Genomic DNA, 26,207 nt, shown 5'->3' with positions numbered 1-26,207 from the left:
ATATAAAATAAACATAAGACAATGGTGGGGCTCAGAGGATACTCAGAGGACAACACAAAATCCTAAGCAATACATAAATGCACTTCATTCAATATGTATTATACACATTAGAGGTGTGAACCTACACTTTTCTCCTGGTTCGGTTAGGTTATGATTATCATGATTCGATTCAATTCCATATCTCGGCGCATCACTGTGCATTGACGTTGCTTTCCATGCACAATTTTACTAACCCGAACCATAACCTAATACAATAATTAAAAGGCATAATTTATAAATACATTTTATGTATATTTGTAATGCAATCTTGTCCTGTAACACAAGCAGTGATATATATGAACTGTCCTTTAATTGTACCTGCTCACAGAAAACACTCTCCATTAAACATAACTGAAGGACATGCACAGAACAACATGAGCACTTAAAGCAAATAACCAAACAGAAATATTATCCCACTTGCTTTTTGAGAGTTGTCGAGTGAGTTGTTAAACGCCTATGATTGCTCACGAGCTCAACAGAAAGGGCTGCGATTGGCTCTAACGCTCTGGCGCTGTTCACCAATAAGTGACACTAATAAACGGACGTGGTGATCTCAGCTGATCCATGATAGATGCAGTGGAGAAAATCGCTCTGCAGTCATGCTGGTGTCTGGATCAACGAGTATCGCTGTAACAGCCGAGAGGAGAGGAAACGTCATGCCAGCAGGTCAAAGGGGCCACAGTGAGAGAGAGAAAGAGAGAGAGATGAAGTTTGCTTTCACTTTCTGCACAGCAGTGAAATAGGGACTTCTGCTGTAACTTCAGTGTCAATGAAAGACTGTCCAGCAAACACACACAGTTAATTGTGCAGACTTTTAGCATTTTAATTACTTGCACTCGCCTTCCTCACTAAAGTATTCTACTGCGACATAGAGCATATGAGGTAAATGACGTCAATACATAATAACCAATTAGGTATGTTACTGAACCGATACCAAATTGTCCGCATCTACATCACAGTGCACCCAAGAAATTATTGATTTTGACACTCCTAATACACAGACATCACCTTTTTGGAAGGACACCATATACCAGGGGTGTTCAAACTCGGTCCTGGAGGGCTGGTGTCCTGCAGATTTTAGCTCCAACTTGCCTCAACACACCTGCAAAGTTGTTTCTAGAAACCCTAGTAAGAGCTTGATTAGCTAGCAATAGGTGTGTCTGATTGGTGTTGGAACTAAACTTTGCAGGACACCGGCCCTCAAGGACCGAGTTTGAACATGCCTGCCATATGCTGTCAAACTGGAATGGAATGATGTGCACCTTTTGCAAATCTACCTTGGGATGATAATTATTGCAGGGTATTTTATCCTTAAATAAATAAATGAATAAATAAATAAATAAAGTCTTATACTTCATAGTGTAAAGATAATGGGCTATATTTAACGATCTAGGTGCAAAGTCCAGCCGTAAAAGCATTAAGGGCATGCCCGAACCCACTTTTGCTATTTTTAAATACATAAAATATTTTTAAAATTTGTATTTTTTAAATACACTCTGCGCCACCGCGCATGGTTTAACAGGGTTGAGCTTATTCTCTTAATGAGTTATAGGTGTGTTTTGAGAATACAACAAATCAGAGTCTTATCTCCCATTTTCTTTAAGAGCCAGTTCAGTCGCACCATGGTGCATTTGGCCCTCACTTTCTCTTTCTCTCTTTCATGTATAAGGAAACGGTATTCTATTCTATTTGTTTCAGAACTATTTCTAAATTCAGTTCTAATCTATAGCAAACGAATAAATGAACAATAGTTATATCCAAACACATGTGCTATGCCCCATATGGTCCAAAACCTGACAGGTGAACAAATCTAAGCTTGTTTTTAAAAAAAAACAAAAAAAAAAACAAATATGCATATGATAAATAATACTAATGATAATAATAACATTATACAAAAGCTAATTGTAGTGAATAAACTGAAAAAGCCCCCCGGGATGATGAAGGCATGGAGGCAGTGTTTTTTTATATCTACAATATGTAGAAAGTAATAATTGATTAATTATTGATTAATTAATAAGGGATTTGCTGTCTAAATAACTTGGTGTAAATTGCGGTTGTGTGGTCTGAAAATAGCAACACGTTGGGGCAAACCGGAGAAAACACGTCTTGCGCCTTATTGCACCGGGTGCATGATAGGGTCCAAGGCATTCATTAGTTTTTAATGTCTTAAATCTCTAAAGTCTTTAAAATAAAGATGATTAGAACAATAAGGAATTATAAGGTTGTAGTAAAATAAAGAAGATTTCCCCATGCAGAAGATTTTGCTCCCATTTTGAAATCTACTTAATCTCTGTTTGTCACCCAGATTTAAATAGATGGATCCCAATAAAATAAAAGCTCATAGAGATTTTGTTTACGTAAGCAGATTTTGTAGGGATTTTGCTCCTATAATAGCTGTTATCAGCTTTGTCAATCTGCACATTAGCAAATAAAGAACTAGAGATGCGCCGATCAACTGGATAGGGACCGAAATCTGAAGATTTTTCACATGATCAGCCTGAAAGGTAAACTGTGATTCGGCTGCATCCTAATTATTATTAATATTTCTGTTTTCAGATTTTCTATTGTTTTATATATGATAAAGAGTGTTTAGTAATTAATTAGTTGTGTTAATGTGTGCTTTTTAATTTTTTTTTTTTTTTGCAAATTCTGTACTATACAATTATACCTTATAATTAGTTTTAAATGTCTTTCTTGTGTGGTATTAAAAAATGTCTTAAAAACAATTCTTAGAAACCTGCAGATGCTGTTATTGTAAAAAAAAGCTTTTAAAATAAATCTGAATTGAATATTGCGAGGAAGACAAGAGCAGCTTGTATAATTTTGCACTACATCAAAAAACAATAACTCCAATTGTTAAGCATTTTGAAACTTTGTTGACATTTTACATCCACTAACACTAAGCTAACAAACAAAACTCTCACAACAGAGGCCCCGTCCCACGTCATTAACATTTCAGAAGTGACTCATGTTGTTGAAAGTATGCTGAACTAATTAACAGTTGAAAGTTGGCTAGCTTAACATTCTACTTCCTCATCGTCTGCACGACATGAAGATGATTCAGTCAATGTAAATATTTGATGGAATCAGTTTTGCATGATCATTAGCAATGGCACGTTTCCCACGGGCCAAAAACACAGCTATTCAACGCACTGACACGCATATGTGTGACAACTATTGTGCACCAACTTAAAACATCACCTAGAACAATGGCTGTTGTGTCACACAGGGTTATTGTTTCTCAGTCGTCAACACTGACAACAGCAGGTGCGTGGCTAGCTGTGATCTCCATGACTCAGACATGAAAACTTATCAGATCCTGATCGCTATCTTTTGTTTGGGTGATGCTGTTTGTTTGTTTTCAGATTCAGCAGCGTATTGTTTTGTTGACCATTTGTATTTTGTGTTTGTGTGTCTGCAGCCGCCAACACATTTCCCTATGTAAAGAAGCGCATCGAGGTGGTGGGAGAGAAGCACACAGAGCTGAAACCCATCGATGTGGCCATAGACGAGATGAAGGAGAAAAGTTCTGAACTCGCTAAACTCTGCTCTAATCAGGAGGTCAACATGATCACACTTCAGCTCAAACTGCAGGGCTGTGTTAGTGTTCAGGTACTAGTGTGCATTACAGACCTTTTTAACAATGGTACAGCTATTGAAAACATTTAGGAGAGCATTTGGAGTTTATCTGTTTTTCTGGATGTACACAATATATAATTTTAGCATCAAAATCACAATGTGCACATCCGCAATAGTCGCATAACAGGATTACGCAATGTTGAGTCTGAATTATATATTCAATTTTTTTTTGTCTTTTAGTCTAAAAATCTCAATTCCAAAATGAAAACAAGATTATTTTACTTAACCCATTAGCAAAAGGGTGGAAGAAATTTTTTTTTAAGGGGCCACGTTAGTTTCTGGAGCAGTTTTAGAGGGCCAGACCAATACTAGTGTTGTCACAAAACTGGAATTAGATACCAATCTGCCATTGTGTTCACATGCTCAACAGAAATGACTGTGCATGGCTGTGAAGGTCATCCGTTCACCGAACTCACCGCTGTTTACTGAGTGTAACCACAAATACAAGGACAATAGAGCATTTTGCACGGTCAATTAAGCTTATTCAATTTACCTGCACCGCATGTCTTGGGAAAACCGGTGCACCCAGAGAAAACCCACACGAGCACGGGGAGAACATGCAAACTCCACACAGAAATGCCAACTGACCCAGCCGAGGCTCGAACCAGTGACCTTCTTGCTGTGAGGCTATCACTGCTACCCACTTTTTAAAAAATTATTACTCAAGAGTACACACCTAGATATTGCTTGATGCTATTAGCAGGTTTGGCATGCTGTCCCTGGAGAGAACCCTGAGCTCTAAGATAATTGAGCCCAGGGCTCCCGCCTGGTCAATAGAGCATGTAAGGGGAGTATGAGATCAGGTGCTTCTCGAGAGCTACCCATGGCAAAGGAGGAAAGGGGGAGAAGGGGTGGATTTAGGGTTTCTTTGGAAAACGGAAGATAAGAGAGTAGTTTTTGCTAGGCTACTTATAGTGAGTTTGGATTATCTGATTGGCTAACTAATGATTGCAGATGAGAGACCAGCTGCAGTCAATCATTTCACGTGCTCCTCTCGAAATTAGTTTGTGAAACTTCACTTATTATTTAATTTATTTTTTTGTGTAAATTGTGAAATGCACTGCCTCTGCACATTTGACAGGCCTTCTCCATTCTTGTTTTTAAATCTCATCTATGCGCATGCTCACTTTGGCTTTTACTGTAGCACAGCATGAGATGTTATGAGATTTTAATTGTTATTTTATTTTTCATTACTGTTTTTAAATTTATTTCTTTATACTCTTTTTTTTTTTTTTTTTTTTTTCCTTTTTTATTTTATTGTTAGCACTTGGGTCAAGTTTGTTGTTTTAAAGTGTGTTATAAACAAAGTTGCATGCTGAGTCGAGTACCAATTTTTCAATCCATTCAGGTGGGAGCCCTTTTAGCTTCGCTTAGCATAAATCGTTGAATCTGATTAGACCATTAGCATCTCGTTCAAAAAATGAAAAAAAATTAATACATTTTCCTATTTAAAGCTTTAGCCTTTTGTAGTTACATGATGTACTAAGAGTGATGGAAAATGAAAAGTTACTATTTTGCTGCCGTACCATGGCTGCAGCAGGCGCAATAATATCATACAGTGCCGGAAAACACTCCACAGCTAGGTCAAGCTTTATGTTATACACTAATACAATTATAAAAACTCCTTTTTTTTTCTTTTTTTTTTTTTAAATGAGATGCTAATGATCTCATCCAATTCAATGATTTATGCTAAGCTAAGCTAAAAGTGCTTCTGGACACCGACTGAATGGATTATTACTGATTAAACTTAACTGTTTATCTCTAGGGTAGTTGTAAAATAAGTGTTTTTTCAATAATGTGGAGTGTTTTATTAAACATCTTAAATGTTGTAAATGATCAAATGCCAGAAGGTAAACTATTATTATTATTATTATTATTATAGATTAAACAGTACCTTTTTTTAGTAATATGTAGGTGGAATAACCCTGATTTTCAATCACAACAAATTATTATTATTTTTTAACAAGGTATACAATATAATACAATAACTGCTGCATTCAAACTTAAATGTTTGTATATAAATGATAACAATGTATATATGCGTCATGCACAAACAAACAAAGCATTGACAAATATAAAAGACAGCTCATGAATGCCAGTAAAAGCTTTTACATCTAAAACAAATTTCATTTCATGCAAAAAATAATTCCTGTTAACCTAGGATTATATTAAGACCATGTTTCTAGTAGTAGTGCAATATTTGTCATTTGTTGTAATAGTCTTTGAGCGGCTGGTCATTGATGATACTTTATAGGCATTAATACATGCATCTTGTGCTGTTTGTGGCGCAGGTGAACGCAGGACCGATGGCCTATGCTCGAGCTTTCCTAGATGAGTCCAAATCAGGTCAATCCAACAAGAAAGTCAAGGATCTCAAGGAAATATTCAGGTATGGTTTAAAGGGATTGGATTACCGTGTGGGTAGATGACAGGGTAAAGCCATGGTTTGGTAACAGGAACATAAAGGCAACATCTATACGAGTAACAGATTAGCATTTGCATATCTATATGTGTTACAGATTTGCATTAAGCACAATAAAAAATGTTAATCTTTTTTTATTTCTATATTGCTGTTTTAAAATGTAGATTGTGTCAAATCAGCTTGTCACAGATAAGAGAAATGTGAAGAGACTTAAATGACAATATGTCAGATTGTGAAACTTTCTAGCAAGTCAGACAGGCGGGAGAGTATTGGTAGAAAGAATGTAGAATGGATATCATGTCATGTATATTATGCATGTAGAAAGCATGTTAGATGTGAGCAAATTAGTTTGGTGGACACAAATGTTCATTGTCAATAAGTATAACGTTCTTTTTAAAGCATATTAAATGTTTTTATCATATTTGAAAATATGATATGTGTAACAAATGGGTATTAAACTGGCTGCCAAATGGGTAAAACCTAGTGGTTTTATGAATAGTGGCAAGTATTTAAGAATTAAATTAGCAAATAAACATTATAATTTTGCAATTTTGTTCTAAATATGCCTAACAAAATGATCTGTTATGTAAATAAATGTTCTTTTAAGTTAATTTAGTCTGTGTCTGCTGTAAATCATGTTTAATAAAATTAAAAAGGACATTACATTGCAGATAAATACAGTCATTCATTTATTTATTAATTTTCCTTCGGCTTAGTCCCTTATATAACAGATTCCGCCACAGCAGAATGAACCGCCAACTATTTCGACATATGTTTTACACAGTGGATGCCCTTCCGGCCGCAACCCAGTACTGGAAAACACCCATACACACCATTCACATACACTATGGCCAGTTTTGTTTGCCCAATTCACCTCTATAGCATGTCTTTGGAGTGGGGGAATCCGGAGCACCTGAGGAAACCAACGCAAACACGGGGATAACATGCAAACTCCACACAGAAATGCCAGCTAGCTCAGCCAGGATTTGAACGAATGACCTTCTTGCAGTGAGGCGTGCACCATATAAATACATATACATATAAAGGACACATTCTAATATCGATTTTTAATAAAAAAAAATTTTGTCTTATTGCTTGATAGCCAGAAGTTTCGTCTGATATATGTGAGAGATTCCAATATTAGTCCTAACTCCCTTATCAATGAGCTTGGCATTAATTTGCCTTGTTTTAATGCTACTTTCAAGCTTGTCCTGATTTTAATCTCGTGATTGGCTCATCTGGGAAGGTTTTCCTCTGCGTTCTAGAGAACTGTAGTTCAAGAGAATAGTAACCGTTCTAACAATAGCTGCCTAACCAACTGCTCTCCCTGTTTATTTAAGAGCACGTATCAACTTGCCATTTTGCAGGAATGTATGTATGCGTTATCACTCTAGAGCATCTCATTCTTGGAAACGACTCAGGAATTTGAGGCCATGGCACTCTCATTGACAAATATATGACAGTTTTACTTTTCTCTTGTTGTATTACAGCTTTACCTTGTAAAAGAACTGATTGATCTACTTGATGTTGGTTCATTTGTTGCTAGAAGCGACTGCTGCTCGTGTTATTAGCATATAATGTTTTTGTTATTCATACTTGTTTGTGTTTATCTTTGGTGCAGGCAGTTTGTCAATGCTTGCAGTATGGCTCTGGACATCAATGAGAGGCTCATTAAAGAGGATCAGTATGAATACCATGAAGGACTGAAGGCGAACTTTAAAAGCATGGTGAAAGAGCTTTCTGAGATCATCCACGAGCAGGTATGTAGACTGGTCTTAATCCAAAATTGATTTTTTTTCTGCACAACAAATTAATATTTTAATAAAATTTAAAAACTTTTTTACAGGAGGTTAACCCACTTGAAACTACAATTTTATTTATTATTAAGTAACTACAAAATTCTTGAACTAAGTACTTTTTCAAGTACACACTGCATAGTACATTAATAGTCGATGTGAAATCAAATTTGTTTTGTTTATTTTTTGTTAATTGTGTTTATTTTGCTAGCGTACATTGGTTCTCTTTACGATTGTTAGTTTATAACTGTGTAAGAGTTGCATCACATGTGTTTTAATTAGAAAATTAAGGTTTAAAAATTAGTAATGGAACATTATTTAGTTAATCGATATGTTAGATGGTTTGAATAAATTTCATTTTGAACAAAAATTGAAAAAAAAGGTTGTTTGGTAATCTTCAATCAAAGTCTGTTGATGTTAGTTTAACGCCCCACTCACATGGGGCGTCAGCGTCAACGCTTCCCATTCACTTTGAATGGGTGATGTCAGGCGTTGCCGAACTGCATTGTGGATCCGTCTGCACCGTTTCAGAGGCGTTGTTAGCTGCAGAAGTTGGGACTAGCTCAACTTTTTAAGCGCCAACGAAAGCGTCAGCGAATCAGATCACTGTATGCAAATACACCAGCTAGACATTGCCCTATTGCTGACTGAATTTCATTGGCTGACGCTGCTATGACGATTGCTTCAGCCCCAACTTCAGACACGCCTTCAGTCAAGCAATGACGATGAAGCCCTGTGTGTATGGGGCGTAACAGCTTCATCCACAATAGTGTATTCTTAACCACACCCCTCTTGCTGTTAGTTTGCTATTTGGGATTGATGTGCAATACATTGACATACTGAAATTGAAGTCTCTGCAACATCCTGTTTACACAGACTTTAATTTGCTGAATATTAAATTAAGTCACTTACAGTATATCTTTGCAAAATATCTCATTAAATGCATCTGGCAAACAGTCTAAAAATCTCCTACTGTATATATTCTGAAATATGCATATTTATGTATATTTACTCAAAATCACCAGTAGTGAGCTATTATTAACTCCAAATTGCAATATGCTGCACTGCATTTTCATGTTAACATGCTTTTGACAGACATGCTCACGTCTTATAAAACACGACACATGATGTTCAGGGTCAGAAAGTTTGCACTTTCTATTTTCCTTTCTGCTATTTGCGCCTTGTGTTTTTCTACATGCATTCTGTTTTAAATTCCTCATTCGATTTAGTGATATATTTTATGTAGCTGTACTTGACTGAGCACATTCACATGTGCATCACATTTTTTCCGTTTTATTTCATTGGTTTGATGGTAACACTTTAAAGACTTTTGGGTGAACCTGTGCTTTTATTCTCAAAGTTTAGTCATCATTTACTTGTCTTTCCATCTTTTTCAGACCACTGTTTATTTTTAATAATAGCAGATAATATTGAATGACCAAAATAAAAAAATACAAGGGGCTAGTATTTTATAAATGGAGGAGCCACCCCTGAAAATATGAAATACAATCCACATACTTTTATCTATGAACTAAATATATCTGTTGTGTTCATCATAAAAAAAAATGTGATGAGTGATTAATAGTGAACTGTGTTGCTGATTAAGAACTCATGAACGCTCAGTCATGCACAGAGACAAATGGTAGAAGTCTAAATTTTCATCAGATAAAACATTCAGTTTAGGTTTATTTTTCAATATTGTAACTCCACTGAACACTTGGAATATGTCAAGTGTCAATGTGATCCTTTTGTGATATTTTTTTTTTCTTCAAATTGTAATTCCAGTTGATTTTCCCAGCCGTTATAGTGCAAACAGGACTTTTTTGTGTTGTCCGAAATTCAGAGATTATATGAATAAGAATTTGTTTTAGGTTAACTAACTTAGTTTATGTAACTAGCATCAGGGGTATCTTATAGTAGTCAACATATTTACACACACATCTACTGTAACAGCCTTTATGGGGAAAAACCCACTTTTCATCAAAATGTCGACCCATCATAATTTGGTTCCTCGTTTTTTCTTTTAGTACCTAAACCCCAGAAATTGATTGCCACACTAACTCCTTAGGTTATCTGACTCTACTAAAAAACGTTGAAAACGTTGCCTAGATCATTTCTTCGAAAAAAAAAAAAAAAAAAACTAATTAATAAGAAGATTGACAAGCTTTACAGTTTACATCCTTATCAAGCCAAACCCCAACTTTCACACACAAGTGCCAGCTTTTATTTGTCTCTTGGCAAATTTAATTTTCAAATGCAGTGTTTTAGTTTTACATTTTTGCAGTTGAACAAAGTTTATAGCAATTACAGCCTGAATGAAGATAAATCTTTGATCTTAATGTCTATTTTGTTGTCTATGCAGACTCCAGGAAATGGGCTAACTGGGCATTTCCCTCAGTAAACAAATGAAAAAATAAATTCGCTGTGAGTTTGCTCGAGGACTGAAAACATTTGAATACTGAAAACATTTAATCTGTAAATGTAGGGTTATTTTTTGTCCTCCTCTTATAACTAGCAGCGGTGTGATTGGCTGACAGGTTTTTTTTTGGGAGCTGGTAAAGTTAAAGCACAACAGGTTTGATCTGTTTTGCTCTGCACGCCATCCTGGAGTCGCTGTGCCATGACACCACATAATTGACTTGAAATGTACTTTCTATTGTTGTTTTACTTTCTTATATATAATTAATATTGTTTTTGTGCACTAATATTACTATTTAATGTTACCCTCAATTTCCTGCGCTTGTCTTGTATAACTTATTGACTTGTAAATAATAGGACCTTTTATGTGTTCATTAAGTGCAAATAATTGGCATTTAATATTTGATGCCTTCAATTGGAAGTCTGCAATATACATGAATGATGTGTTTATTAGTGCTTATAGTGTCGAAGTTTAATAAATTGACACCCTAACGTATTACACTTAAAATGCACATTTAAAAAGAGCAAGTCATGGAATAAATGTTTAACCCTAGCTGCCTAAACTACTTTTCGCTCTTCGTTGTTTTGTTCAGAAGCCCCAGATCTTTGCTTTCCAAAACTTGACCAAGGACCGGTTTCTCTAGTTCCCATTAATTATTTGCTATAGCATTTTTATGGCTCTGTTTACAGCTGTGCCTTCGCAGTTGTATTATATAACTAAAACAAGAAACCATTCAGAGTCATGAGTGGCTGCTTGGTTGAACACTTTGTTTATAGATATAATTCACACTTTAAATGACAATACAAGCTGGTTCACAGCAGCTGCAAACAGTAAAACAGTGTATGCATGTGTGCAGTAAATGCAAACAGTAAAACAGACTTCTGAAGTAACACTTTACATTAGGGTTTAATTTGGTAACACTAATTGACATTATCTAGCATGACCAATATTTTTCCTGCATTTATTTATCTTAATGTTAATTTCAGCATTTATCTTTACATGTTTGAAGTTAAGCTTAACTAGTTAGAATCTGTATCAACAGTAACACTTTAGTTTAAGTACTAATTACATGTGTATTGTTAAGATATTGGCTGTTTATTAGTAATTATGAAGTACAAGAGAAACAAAAAATGTTACGTATATATTATTATTTTTTTATATATGTTTATTAAATCTGTTTTGTTTAAATGCACCAAAATATATTACCCATATTCATTGAAAAATTGATGTTTAACAGAGCAAGGAAATTTTCCGTTTGTCTAATAATATTTTATCTTCTGGAGAAAGACTTATTTGTTTTATTTCGGCTAGAATAAAAGCAGTTTTACATTTTTTTTTTAAACACCATTTTAAGGACAAAATTATTAGCTCCTTTAAGCTCTATTTTTTTCAATAGTCTACAGAGCAAACCATCATTATACAATAACTTACCTAATTACCGTATCCTGCCTAGTTAACCTAATTAACCTAGTTAAGCCTTTAAATATCACTTTAAGCTGTATAGAAGTGTCTTGAAAAATATCTAGTCAAATATTATTTACTGTCATCATGACAAAGATAAAATAAATCAGTTATTAGAAATGAGTTATTATAACATGAGTTATTATGTTTAGAAATGTGTTGAAAAAAACTTCTCTCCGTTACACAGAAATTGGGGAAAAATAAACGGGACTAATAAATATAAATAATGAAATGATATACATTTAAAATAAAAAATATTACTTGTATTTAATTTACATTCAACTCAAGTAAACACCCTTGATTATTCATTTAACAGCAGATTACACATCAAAATCCTTAATCGTCTCCATGATGGCAACATGTTCAAATTCTCATGTAAGATGTATCATCAGGTTCAATTATCTTACCTTTCTTCACAATCTCATACATTTCTAGAATAGGTCTTTTCACTTCCCAATCTAGAATGTTTAAAGCATTCTGTGCCAACCAAGCAAGTGTTATTTTTAATTGAACAGTCGGATTTCTACACCATATTGTTCCTCCATATCTTATCAGACTTAAAAAAATAAAAGTTTATCTCAAATTAGAAGGTTATGGAGTCATAGTTAATGGTCTATTAGTAGCAAGAATTGTACCTTAAAATGAAGTGTGACTGTGTCAACTAACATTAATGACATTTAAGTTTTGTTAATCTGTCACTGTGTTGGTAAGTTTTTAAAGAAAAAGTTTTAAAACAGCATTTTTCCAAAGCATTTTTGGAAAATAAGGTTTTCTCTAATCGTTGACTTTAAAAAAAAAAAATCTTATTTAAAATATTGAAACTAATAGATTTGATTGTTTTCGCTCCTTCATAAAAAAGAACAGTGGCATTATATAAAACTCCGACAGGTTATTAAATTCATTACAATTGTTAAATTGTTAGTTTTGGTAAGAAATCTTATACTATATATTAGAACATCTCTTGTAACACCCCCTGCCACCCCTGTTCACTGTGTGTACTCTACTCCTAATACTCTGTGTGCTTCTAATATGTTTGTGTTTTTCCTCTTTATGCTGCCGTCTCCTATAGATTGAGTTCTAGGTAACTGCTTCTGTTGCATAAGAGTATTGCTCTCGTTTTCTTTTAAACTCTTGTGCATGCAGTTTCTATATGCCATGATTATATAGTGTAATTGTGTGTGCAGATTTGTGTGTTTGTTTCTGTATGTGTTTTTGTTACATGTCAGGACACACACTTGTGTAATGACATGAGTATGACACAGCTATTACAAGGACTAGGTGATTTATGAGGACATTGCATCATGCCCATTTATAAAATACTTATAAGACATCCAGAATTAGTTGGGGGTTTTATTCCAGAAAGTAGAATTATCTTAAGTGAGCGTTGGATTTAGGGATGAGCTTGGGGTAGAACAATAGAAATACGGTTTAAAACACAATAAAACCTAAGGAATGTTTACACAATTGACAAAAACAAACGTGTGTGCGCATTTGCATACTTTGTTAATGAGGAATGCTTTTGAGGCACTGCTTCATGAAGCTTCAAAAACTGTTACGAATGTTTCGATTCAGTGGTTTAGAGCATGTACGGTATCAAACTGGCCAGATCACTTGATTTCAGTAAGCACGGCTTCATAACTCCTCCTAAATTTTGAAACGTTTTGAATATGTAATAGTAATAGTTCTCCACCGGGGGTGATCTGTCTCTCGAAAAGCGCAAGTGATCTACATGTGAAGGCAATGCAAAGATGAGATATAGACATCCTGTGGTGCAAATTGGCCATTGAGTGCGTTAGATGCGCTTCAGACTGAAAAAAAAGCAAACAGAGCAGTGGAACAGACAGAGAAGCAAGCAGCTTACAATGAAGGAGATTGATTTAAGAATGACAGCTGGATAGGACTGAATTGAAAGACATTATTTGTACTTTACATATATGTTCAACTTATCAAATCGATAAATGATTTTGAAACTTTCCCTGCAGTTAACGAGAGAAAACGCTTCCCTGCAACAAGTTTTGTGGCGGTTTTAGGTGTATTACGGTAGGGGAAGCCTTAACGCATGTTCTATGGGTGAGGTACATGATGTCATCAAGGGTGTCAGATGCTACAGTGAGGGAAATCTGAGAGAGAGAAAAAGTTCGTACAAAAAATAAAACCTCATACAACATTCCTTGGGCGGTTAATTCCTTGTGTTGTAGATCTGTTTTAGATCTTGTCTTGACAAGAGACCAAAATAAAAAAGCTTTATTTTTATGATTTGTGTTATTGTCAGTGTTTGAGATTGCACACCTAACATAGTAGCTACCTAATATAGTAAATAATATATAAATATATTTATATAATATTTATATTTATGTATAGTTTTTTAAATCACAAAATTGTCTTGCAAAATTCTGGGAATTACAACTACAAAATCAGTCAAATCACAAAACAAATTGTGAAAAACTAGAGGGTCTGATATAGGTGATGTCCATACATGTTTAAAGGAAGCGTATACAATTGCATTAAACAATTAATGCCTTAAACAATTTAGTGCTGCATGTGCTGTCCTAAAAGCTTTATAGCAGTGAATCCTTTTGCAAAGCAATTGATTCAGTTGCTTCAAAGCTAAAAATGTTTCTCCCACCATTAACGTGTGTGTGTGTGTGTGTGTGTGTGTGTGTGTATGTGTGGTAATCCAGTGTCCATCAGAGTTTGAGATTGTCATTTTCTTGCCATTGTCAATAGATATTGAGATCGTGGTTTTCTTGTCATTGTCATTAGAATCTGAGATTGATTTGCTTCCCCTCTCCCCAGATCTTCCAAGAGGATATGATGCGTTCTCTGCTCCAGAACTCTCTCCATGTGTTCAGAGCCATCAGTGGAACCTCCACCGACCTCAGCTAAATCCTGATGCTGCTTCCAGATCCTCCAGTTCTGCTCTCGACTGAATGTACAAATCCAGATGCTAGGCCTTCAGCTCGTGAATGATTGTCAGCGTTCTCCACCGTGCCATGTCGTGTACTGCTAGTTTGTGTATATACTGCTTTTATCATTTGTTTTAATGTCAAAATGGACTATTTTAATGCACATTCCAGGTCTTATTGTGTTTGTTTGTAGCAACCTTCCTTTTAGACTCATGTCACCAAGTCGCCTTATTTTCCAGCACTTGCCCTCGGTCCATTATGGAAGCCCATTTATCACACAAAATCATGCATTGGAAAATTGAATTAAATATTAAAGTAATTAATAAAAACATAGAGTCAGCTTTAATGTATTATAAATATATTGCGAGTTAAAATTAAAGCTTGCCGCATTCTGAGATAAATAATTGAACATACTGTACACTCTCAGAAATAAAGGTACAAGAGCTGTCACTGGGGTGGTACCTTTTCAAAAGGTACACATTTGTACTTAAAGGGTCCATATTGGTACCTCAAAAGCATATATTTGTACCTAAACATTTTAAAAGGAATGCTTTTGCGCGTTTTAGTAATAATATGTATCCTTGAGGTATTAATATGGACCCTTTAGAAGCAAATGTGTAGTTTTTAAAAAGGGACCACCCCAGTGACATCTCTCATACCTTTATTTCTGAGAGTGTATAGTCAAAAAGGACAAAATGTTGATAATATGAGATATAATTATGACCAAAACAAGTTGACATGAGAAACGATGGCACAATGCTTCAAGCTAGGAGAGAAACATCTCTGAGTTGAAGACTTTTAAAAAGAAATATATAATGAGTTATCTCAATCTCATCTCATAATTATGATATAATTTTACATGTTCATGCTAGGGTTAATCAATTCAGACACAAAGTAAAAGAAATGTTTTATGTTAAACGTTAAAGGTCAGGGTTATCACAGTCATATTTGGAAAGAAAAGTTGAAATTAGTGTAATGAGTCCTAATTATGAGATAAGAGTCAAACTAATCAGTAACAATTATTTTGAAATTGAAACTTTTTTGAACATACTTTACAGTCAAAAAGGTCAAAATGTTGATAATATGAGTCATACTTAGGACCAAAACAAGAGAGCATGAGAAATGATGGCACACTACTTCAATCTAGGAAGGAAAAGAGTCAGAGTTGATACTTTAAAACAAATTCTAATGAGTTATCTCTATCTCATCTCATAATTATAACATCATTTTACGTTCATGCTATGGTTCATCAATTAGGACACAAAAGTAGAAATTATTTCATATATTAAACGTTTAGGGTCATAACAGTCATAACTGGAAAAAAAAGTTGAAATTAGCTTTCCAAGTCCTAATTATGAGATAAGAGTCAATAATTAATAACAATTATTTTGAAATTGAAACTTGGTGCATTCTGAGATCAATTGCTGAACATACTGTATAGACAAAATGTTGATAATATGAGTAATAATTATGACCTAAACATGAGAAGTGACTCACTACTTCAAGCTAGGAAGGAAACATCTCAGAGTTGAGACTTTTAAGAAGAAATATGAGTTATCTCAATCTCATCTCATAATTATGACATAATTTTGCATGTTTATGCTACGGTTCATCAATTAGGACACAGCGTAGAACATATTGTATATATTAAATATTAATGATCAGAGTTATAACTGTCGTAACTAAAAGAAAGTCATGTATCGAGTCCTAATTATGAGATAAGAGTCAAACAAATCAGTAATAATTATTTTAAAAGTTCAATTTGTCCCTTTTTGTCAATTAAGATTTTAATATTTTTAAGTTTTCTGACAATTATGGCCTTCTAAAACCTAATTATGAGATGAAAGTTGTCCATTCATAGTTTTCATAGTTTCCAATCATAACTATGACTTGAAGTTTCAATATTTAAACTTTTTACCATAATTAAGACTCGAGTAATAAAATCATAAGCAATGATTTTCTCATACAGTGAAAATGGGCTTCCTTGGATCAGTTATCCAGCTATTGACCGCTATATGACCGCTTTATATGATTTAATAATTTATCAGTGGATAAAATCAAGTCCAATGTAATTTTTTACATATTCTTGAAAGTCTGTCACATTTACAGTAAGAAAAATGGGTCAATAATGCCATCATAACTTGACTGTAAATGATACGTTGTATTTTTTTTTTTTCAATCCCAGCCAAACAAGCCATTTAAATAACACCACTGGGAAAAACACCTACTGGTGCAGTGATGATCAACCAAAGATCAGGTGCACAGTTTATGCTGCATGCTTGCGTTTCCATATTATATCACTTCTTCTGAAAATTCCAGGTGATCTTGAATCCTCAATCCGTGACATTGTATTGAATGATGATATTCAGGATTGTAAAAACGCCTGCATTTTAGCAAAATATGTCTTCCGAAAATCTTCAGTCTTAACACACAAACCAACTTCAAAATTAATCACATCGCAAACTTTCATGACATGTTTGGAAGGTAAATATTTTTTTTTGTATTGATTTTTATAGTAATTTAATAAATTTTTATGTATTCAAATCAAGCAAATGAAGGTGCAATTAAAATTTGAGTTTTTTATTAATTATTTTTGACTTTTTTACTGATCAAAATGATTACATTAGTGTCCTTGTTTACATCACCTTTCATTTAAAAAATATATTTTGTTGCTTGTTGAAACTACTTATTTAAAATGAGCTGAAACAACACAATTCTTGAGATTTTGATGGGCCAACTAACTTTTTTTTTAAAGTTCAACCCACTTAAATTTGTAAAACTAATAAGTTAACCTAATTCCTTTATGTTGTCCCAACACAAATCGGTTGTGTGGAACCAGCAGTGTTTATTTATATATGTTTCCTGGTGCAAACTGCATAATAGTCTGATAGATGCATCTTTTTTTAAGAAGGTCAGTGCTACTGCCATCGAAACTAACTGTAAAACTAGCTGCTACTGTATGTGGTCAATCTGTCCCTCTTCCCTATTTTCAGTACTACACAGTGGTTACCAGATCATTTCTCTCATTAAATTCAACTGAAACCATCTGGAGTTATTATATGCAAAGCTTTTTCATTTGAATGCAGTAGGCTGTAATCACGGATGTTAAAGAATGTCTGATTTCATTGGCGGAAATGCAGAATGTACAGTAGCAGCAGATAGATTTTTGTGATTCCCTTTGTTTTATTGGCTGGTCGTCTGGTTTTCCAGGACATCCAGGGTTAATTTATTGACGAATGCTGTTAATGCTTATCTGCTGCACTGAATATGCAAATTACAAACAGAGGATGTGTAGATTTATATAGGAAAGCTGTCCGTTTGTTGTAAATGTACATTATGTAAGTATGAGCGCATGGAAATGTATACAGTATTGAAAGAACAGTATTTGCGAGCACTCGTATTGCTCAGATGTCTGGATTTATTAGTCTAGAAGCCATCTGATAAACAACGGACGGTTAATTTGCTAGAAAGCGGATGGTTTGAGACCATTTCCCAATATTAGTTTCAACATTTCCTTCATGTTTTGTCAGCATATATTGTGCGATTGTTGATTCTTTCTTTTTTTCTCTCGGTCTCATCTGTAGTTCATAAGATAAAGGGTGTATTTCTAAAGAAAAGGTCTTTTGGTGGTATTTATTCTTTTAAAAATACATTTTCCTAAGTCAACACATTTGACAAAACCTGTGACCCTTCCAAAAAGCTTCTTCTGTTAAACGCAAAGGAAGATACACTGAAGAATGGTAGAAAAAAACTGCCTTTGACTTCCATAGTATTTGCTGTTCTTACTATGGATGTCAACGGCTGCTGGCTTCCAATATTCTTCAGAAAATCTTGTTTGCATGCCTTTTCATTAAAGCACTTATTGTTATGGTGTACACCTCTTAAATCTTTCTCCGTATAATGTTATTCGATTGATTTTGATGCTGAGTTTCTTTAATTGTAATGCATATAGTCTATTTATGATCAGATGGTTTAAACTTGAATTGCAGCTTAATCTGTATATTTTGTTGTATTCTAAAGCAGGGGTGTCAAACTCAGTTCCTGGAGGGCCGCAGCCCTGCACATTGTAGTTCCAACCCAACCTCAATACACTTAATGCCGAGTTGAGACTGCATGATTTTCAAAGTCGCCATGTCACAGATGTTTTCACACTGCATGACTATCCTGGCTAGCGTTTTGTAGCTGCTTTGTTTACACGGCGGCGACAAGGATTTCACACTGCATGACTTTATAATAGGAAGAATCGCCGACAACTTTATCCAAACTACATCTCACAGCCAAAAACAAATTGTATATTGTTTGTTATTAACTACATGATGAGAAAGAAGCCTTTAATAGTGTAGAAAATTTATTTATTTTGCTCACCTGGGTTTGTAGGAATTAGCAATTTCTCCTCTGCTTTTTGTCTTTTTCGAGCTGGTTGTGGTATTGCTCAGATGACATGTCAAACAGACACTGGTGCTTCTGCCAAATTTCTGCTAGTTTTTCCTTCATTTCTTGTGTCTGAATAGACTGTAAAAGAGCCCTTTCTCTGACAACCTCCCGCTGGCCTGCAGATACGCACACTAATGAACGCTGCTCTCTCATTGGCTGCAGGTAATCACTGATGTTATTTTCAATCAGAACACATTTTACACGGCATGATTTTAATTATGGACAGCTCCAGGTATTTAGCATGACAAATATCGGCGACTCATCTACGATTCTCTCAGATTGTATCTTTGATAGTTTACATTGCGGGATTGTTACTCGCGTGCACCAATTTGCCTGTGATTTCAGGCATTTTACTGCGATTTATCAAAACCAGTCGACGAGTCCAAACCCGGGCTAAAATCATACAGTCTGAACTCGGCATAAGCTGTGGTCACACTACACTTTTCGCCCATAGACTTCCATTCATCAGCGTTGGCAAAAGTACAAATCCTTTACTCAAGTAGAAGTACAGATACTCATGTTTAAAATAACACTGGTAAAAGTACTCACCACACTTTTGTACTCAAGTAAAAGTAAAGAAGTAAAGCCTGAAATATGTATTTAGGTAATAAGTGTGTTTGTGTGTGTGTGTGTGCGTCTGCGTGTCTGCAAAGTAGCCAAGCAACTTTATGGCTGCTAAGAACAATAGCTGCCATACTCATTCATATACTCTAAAAGAGAATTCTGTAGGCCTATATATTTAGTCATTCATTTTCCTACGGCTTAGTCCCTTATTTATCAAGGGTTCCCACAGTGGAATGAACCACCAACTTTTCCAGCATATGTTTTATGCAGCCGCAACCCAGAACTGGGAAACACCCATAAATGGGGAAAAACCACTGTGCCGATCACCTATATATTCATTCATAATAAATGTCTTAAATTTACACTTCATTTTGTCAAACATATTTCAGTTTTTTTTTTCTTTTGATAAAATAAAACATGTATTTTACAAATTATTATTTGCATTACGCTAAATCTGTTCTTCAAACGGCACACTCTTGGAGCTCATGATTTCACCATTTGTTTTTGGTTTTGTTTATTTGTTTTTTAGACTATTGTGTACATTTGAAATCAATAATGCTCAAAATACATTTTTACATCATATTTGTTTGCGTGATAAATTCCTGATCCTTTGCATACCCAGTATAATTACTTTTGATATCCTAAAATATTTACTTAACAATCTAACAAATGGAAACAAAGACTACAGTGTATATAATAATTATGTTAAAACTATAAAACAGTATTCCGTATTAGGAAATATGAACTTGTTGGAAACAAAGGAAATAACCCTCAATTCATAAAGTATTTAATTGCTTCTTTCTAACTGTACAAATGTTGGCAAAAAAAAGCACATGATTGTTAAAGGTTTTGTTTTCGCAGTATTGGATTGAAAGATCAGAGAAGTAGTCTACAGTACTACAGTTGGAAGTGGACAAAAGACTTTAAGCCAGATTTAATCAAGAATTTAGATTTTAGCCAGATTTGATCAGGAATGTGTCTCTTAATACCTGTGATCCAGTCCAGTTCGCTGCTTTGCAGAGTTCAAGATTGGTAAACTCTGACTTGCAGAACTGCATCATTTGAATGCATGAGACTAACTGAAGATCAAAACAAGACCTCTCTAGCAGTATAAAATATGAAGCAATTTCGCAGCGCCATATGACAGAATTTCGCAAGCTCAAACTCTAGTGTATGGATCTCAAACTCAGTTCCTGAAGGGCCGCAGCTCTGCACAGTTTTGCTCCAACCCTAATTAAACACAGTTGATCCAGATAATAACAAGTGGTGCTCGCTGCAGAGCCATTTGGGCGAGCTGAGCTCCAGCGAGGGGGAGCTTGAGCTTGAGCTCCACCTTTTTTGCACTTCTTCTACGAGTGATGTCACTGGGGGTAGGGTTAGGGGTGGGGTTGGTGTACGCATTAAAACAGCTTACAGGAGGCAGAGCGAGAGCTCATGCTCCCCCTCGCTGGAGCTCAGCTCTGCTCAAATGGCTCTGCAGCGAGCACCCTCTCGATAATAAAGGTGTTCAAGACTAGAGACTAAGCTGCAGCCCTTCAAGAATTAAGTTAAATACTTATAATCTAGCATGATCGCAGCATTACGTAAACATTTAAAACAAGCCTAACCGACTCAATTAGTTTGATCAGGTGTGTTTAATAAGGGTTAAAACTAAACTGCAGAGCTGTGGTTCTCCATGAACTGAGTTTGACGCCTGTGAATTAAAGAGATAGTTCATCCAAAACTGAAACAGTTGTTACCATTTACCCATTCTTTAATTGATTCAAACCTGTTTGAGTTTCATTTTTTTGTTGTTGTTGTTGTTGAACACAAAATTAGTTTAAAAAATGTTGGAATTCTGTAACCATTGACGTTTATGGTATTTGTTTTTGCTTGTGTTCAACAGAAAAACTAAACTCATAAAGGTTTGAATCACTTTGTGGTGAGTATATTTTCATTTATGGTTGAACTATCCCTTGAAAACAATGTCTGAGGTGTATTACATAAAGCAGGTTGTGCAATATTCCCACACATAAGAAAGCAAATTACCTCAAGTTTCAGTTCCATAAATGGTGGCAAATTTCAGGACATGTGAGCAGCAAAAGTTACATCTGGAAGTGCCCTCTCCCCAAACACACACACGCACACACACAAACACACACACACACACACACACATAATGTGAACTAAGTTAAAATGGTTCATTTGATTTAACTTAAAAAATTAAAGCAACCACATTAGTATACTTAGTTCGTTAGCAGAGTTGTAGCAGTGCAAAATGTTTAAAAATACTTATAATTAATTACTGTTACACATAAAATAACACTTTTACAAATTATAGTGCCTAGTTGTCAGTAATAAAAACAATAGACTCACAGTGGCCAGTGCTAGCCAGCTGAGTGTTGTAACAGGAAATGATGAAATGCTCATTTTAATCACTTTTCGATTGACTCAATATTTTCTCTTTTTGAAATGCTTAAAAAAAGCTAGAAAAAAACATTTCTTAAATAAAGTGTACATCTACAAGGCCACAAAATGACTTTTTACAGTGCAGTAATACAATTACATTGATAAAAGTGAACTTACTAGGCCTAAATGTATTTAAAATATACTTAAACCTTACTTAATTATAGCTTACTTAATAAATGTTCTGTTCACCACTCACAAACCTCTTCCTGTCAACAAAGTGTTTTAAGTAAAGTAAATCTCATTCTATCTGTATAATTTTGTGAATACTAAATCGACTAGAACTTCATCAGAAACTTAAGTGGACGTTCAGCAGACTTAAAGGGATAGTTCATTTCCTCCCCATTTGGTACTAAATATTTATGAAATTCTTCTCTTGAACACAAAGCGAGATTTTTCTAAACGCATCAAAGTCAATTAACAAAAATACTAAGTCAGCATTCTTCAGTTTGGCCATCTTCCTTTGTGCTCAGCAGAAGAAGAAAACTCATGAGTAAATGAAGAGCAAAACTTTATTCTTAAATGAGCATTTTTCTTCAGCATTTTGTTTATGTTCAGTTATTTCATTTTAAAGTGAGAGAAAATAACCAATTCTTTTCTATAAGAGTAAAATTACTGAACCTACGCTCAGTACAGCCTGAGAAAAATGCCAATATAGCCTGAGAAAGTTTTTATTATTGCAATAACAACAGGCAATTACAATGTAAATACAACAGATAAAAGCAGAATGCAAATTACAGGAGGGTTTGGGGGGGATTGACCCCCCTAATTAGGGCTTGATCCCCCTTGAAGGACGTCAAAACAAGATAAATGGGGGTGGAGGAAGTCTCTGATCTGTATATTAAATCATCTAAAATTATCTATCTATTATCTGTAATAAAATAATAGATTTCCATTTGACCACCACTATAACGGGTCATACCAATCAGTCTATATAAGAAAAGTAATTCAACAGTCTAAAACTGGCAGATTTAGAGCACCGACACCGTAAGAGTTCACAAGACTGATTTCTCAAAAAATATGTGTTTGTTTCTAATAAAGCCTAAAAGTAATGCATAATGATGCATAATTTGCATAGTTGACCTAAAGAAAGCCGAAATAGCTAATCAGGGGTGCATTTCCGAAAACCATCGTTAGCCAACTAAGGTCACAAGTTGTGTCATTACAAACATAGTTTGTTGATTTGGCATTTCTCAAATCTGTCATTCCAATGAACATGCGCAAACTGCTTTGCAAACTTGTATGCTTGCAACTATGGAGCTGTAGTTAGATGCATAGTTCCTGGGTGTGTTCTATTCCCTGTTATTCCCCCTATGCCCTATTCGTTTAGAACATTCTAACATTTAAACTTGGAATGATTTTTTTTAAAAGCATTAAAGTCATCTCTCTTAGGTGTAATTTGCTTTCAACATATTTTTACAGTTCAGTTTTAGCGATCCTCATGTTTACAATTGTGTTCTCCTCGCAGTGCACTTTGAAAACATTGATGTCATTTTGAACACAGCCGTGGCTCATGACGAAAGCTACAGGTGACCTATTATTTAAAAGAGGAATTTAAGTTACGTCTCCAAAGCTTGTGAAAACTTAAAAAAACTGAATATTTTAATGCTTTTAATTTATAGTAGGTTATTTATTAAGTGTCTGTACTGTATATGACATTGGCCTGTTGGTTAACATTTCTGCAGTGGTTTGCATGTGTCAAATTGTCAAAGTAGACTTTACTAAAAAAAAAATATACATATATATATATATATATATATATATATATATATATATATATATATATATATATATATATATATATATATATATCATAATATCATTTCCTAAAAAAACAATAAATATTAAATTTAATTTCTCAATAAATCGCCTCATTTATTAATTTGATTAATATATAATACAATTCGTTCTAGCTTTTGTAAGGGATTTTATGTTAATTAAGAATAGAATATGTAATATTTCCAATAATATTTGTAAAGGAAACACAGGCCTTATATGTGCTTTTTACATATATTTCAATTAATATGGAAAACGAGTGCATGTTATTACCAAATCTAATATTGGATTTTACTTTTTTAAAAATTATGGGGTTCTTCTCTAAAGAAGTAGTTACTCCACCCCGTTTAGAGCATCATTATGGGTGTTTTACTTTATAACTAACAACGTTCAAACGATGGATCTGCGACAGAGAAACTACAGGTTTTGGGAAACAATCATCACTACATCGTTCTTTTCCTAAACGATGCATCCTAGTATAATAGTTCAGCCACGAGTTATGATGTTGTTTGGTAAACACACCCCAGGTCAGAATACTCTAGATCCGTGGTGTCCAAACACAGTCCTGGAGGGCCGGTGTCTTGCATATTTTAGTTCCAACTCCAATTAAACAAACCTGAATCAGCTAATCAAGCTCTTTCTAGGTATACTAGAAACTTCCAGGGAGGTGTGTTGAAGGAAGTTGGAGCTAAACTATGCAGGACACCGGCTCCAGGACCGAGTTAGGACACCCACGCACTAGATAGTCTATCCCACAGAACACTGAAAACTTAAATACATTTATTAATAAATTAGATGTCTTTTAAATAAATACATATATTTGATTCACTGAAGCATATTACATTAACTTACCGAAAAATTTGACAATGTACATGTCAATGTATAATTCGCACACTGGATAAAAATATAAAAACAAACAATACAGACATTACGTTTTTGCAACAAGGGAAGTGTGACAATTTAAAAAAAAAAGTAATAATAGTGTTATAGGTCCGTGTACATTTTGTTCATTTGTTTTCCATTTTCAAACAGAATAAAGGAAATGGAGAAAACGCCCGTTTTTCCGTTTTTCTTTTGCTCACGAGAAAACGAAAAAACGAGATTTTGGCTGGATTTTCGTTTTTTGGTTTAGGGTAGGAAAACGGATAAACGACTTTAAAATTCATTTTACACATGTAGGCGGTGCTGAAACGCCCACTTTCCTCTAATTGGTCAACCAAATCTGCGCTCGTGACGTCACCCTCAAAATAAAAGCCTTACACGCAGGCTTTTAATTAATATTATTTAATTATATATATAAACAAAGTTTACATATTCTATCATTTGAACCACACACAGTTAGCAGGCTTACATTCATTGCGTAAGTATAAATTAAATAAAAACGTAAATCAGCAGTATTCTTAGACATTTGTCATTAAAATAAGGTCATAGTTCACTGCCAAGCTTCTTGCTGCTGTGCACCTGATGCAGAGCAAAGATAGCCATTTCCGAGGAGCACCTGGTTTACATGATTGTTTCAGAGCTATTGTAGGCCTAAATAATAGCCTACTCTGTATAAAATAATAATTTATTATTATTATTATTATTATTATTATTATTATTATTATTATTAGGCCTATTATTATTAGTATTGTTATTATTATTATTTACTTAGTTATTCAATGGTTGTAAGAACACATTGGACCCTGCATGGGGCGATAATAAATGGTACCATTTGTTTCTATTGGATTTTCTCCTATTTTAATTTAATATGCCTTTAGCCTATTGTAAATATTTATTTGATAATTATTACTTTTTTATTGCAAGGTCAAAGTAGGCCTGTCTTATTATTATTATTATTTTTTGTTATTATTTTGTCGTTGTTGTTGTTATTATTATTGTAGCAGGGACATAGCCACAGGTGTGGCAGAGTGTGCTGGTGCCACCCAAAGTGGCATCTTGCACCTGAAAATAGATGCCTTCGCGCTCAAGCGGGCGCAAAAAAAACTTGCACAGGCAAAAGTAATGATGAATGTGTTGAAGGAAAAAAAAACATTCTAATTATTTGTTAATAAAATAGTGCAACATTATTCTCAGTCAGTGTAGGCTGAAAAAAATTAAGATCGCCAGCATTTCAAGGGTGGTTTTATTTTTAGTTCATTGCTGTGACGCGCTATATTTCACTAAGGCTGCATGAGACTGCGCATCTTGCTTATTTTCTCTATTTTACATACAGAACATATCATACAGTCCAGGTTCTACCGTTCTAGTGAGTGTGGGGCATTGCTTTACGGTGGTAAAGTGGATTATTTCTTGGCAAATTCATA

General features: G+C 34.5%; 1 protein-coding gene across 9 annotated transcripts in view; it reads left to right on the top strand.

Moving 5' to 3' along the window:
- Positions 1-18,299, top strand: part of dock11 (dedicator of cytokinesis 11) — a 152,554-nt gene extending 134,255 nt beyond the window's left edge. For 2 of the 9 annotated variants that reach the window (XR_015494992.1, XR_015494990.1), the window contains 5 exons: positions 3,461-3,651; positions 5,970-6,067; positions 7,722-7,860; positions 14,573-14,896; positions 16,676-18,299. Coding sequence is in view for 6 of the 9 variants with exons in the window: in XM_087260090.1 (XP_087116216.1) it covers positions 3,461-3,651; positions 5,970-6,067; positions 7,722-7,860; positions 14,573-14,662 (518 nt within the window). In the remaining 3 variants the exon portion in view is untranslated. 9 annotated transcript variants of the gene reach the window in all.
- Positions 18,300-26,207: the final 7,908 nt, after the last annotated feature.

This window comes from Danio rerio, chromosome 7 (assembly GCF_052040795.2).
Source record: "Danio rerio strain M-AB ecotype USA chromosome 7, GRCz13ab, whole genome shotgun sequence".
Taxonomy (NCBI): Eukaryota; Metazoa; Chordata; class Actinopteri; order Cypriniformes; family Danionidae; genus Danio; species Danio rerio.
The sequence above is the reverse complement of the archived record's forward strand: the minus strand, read 5'-3'. Positions and strand labels throughout refer to the sequence as shown.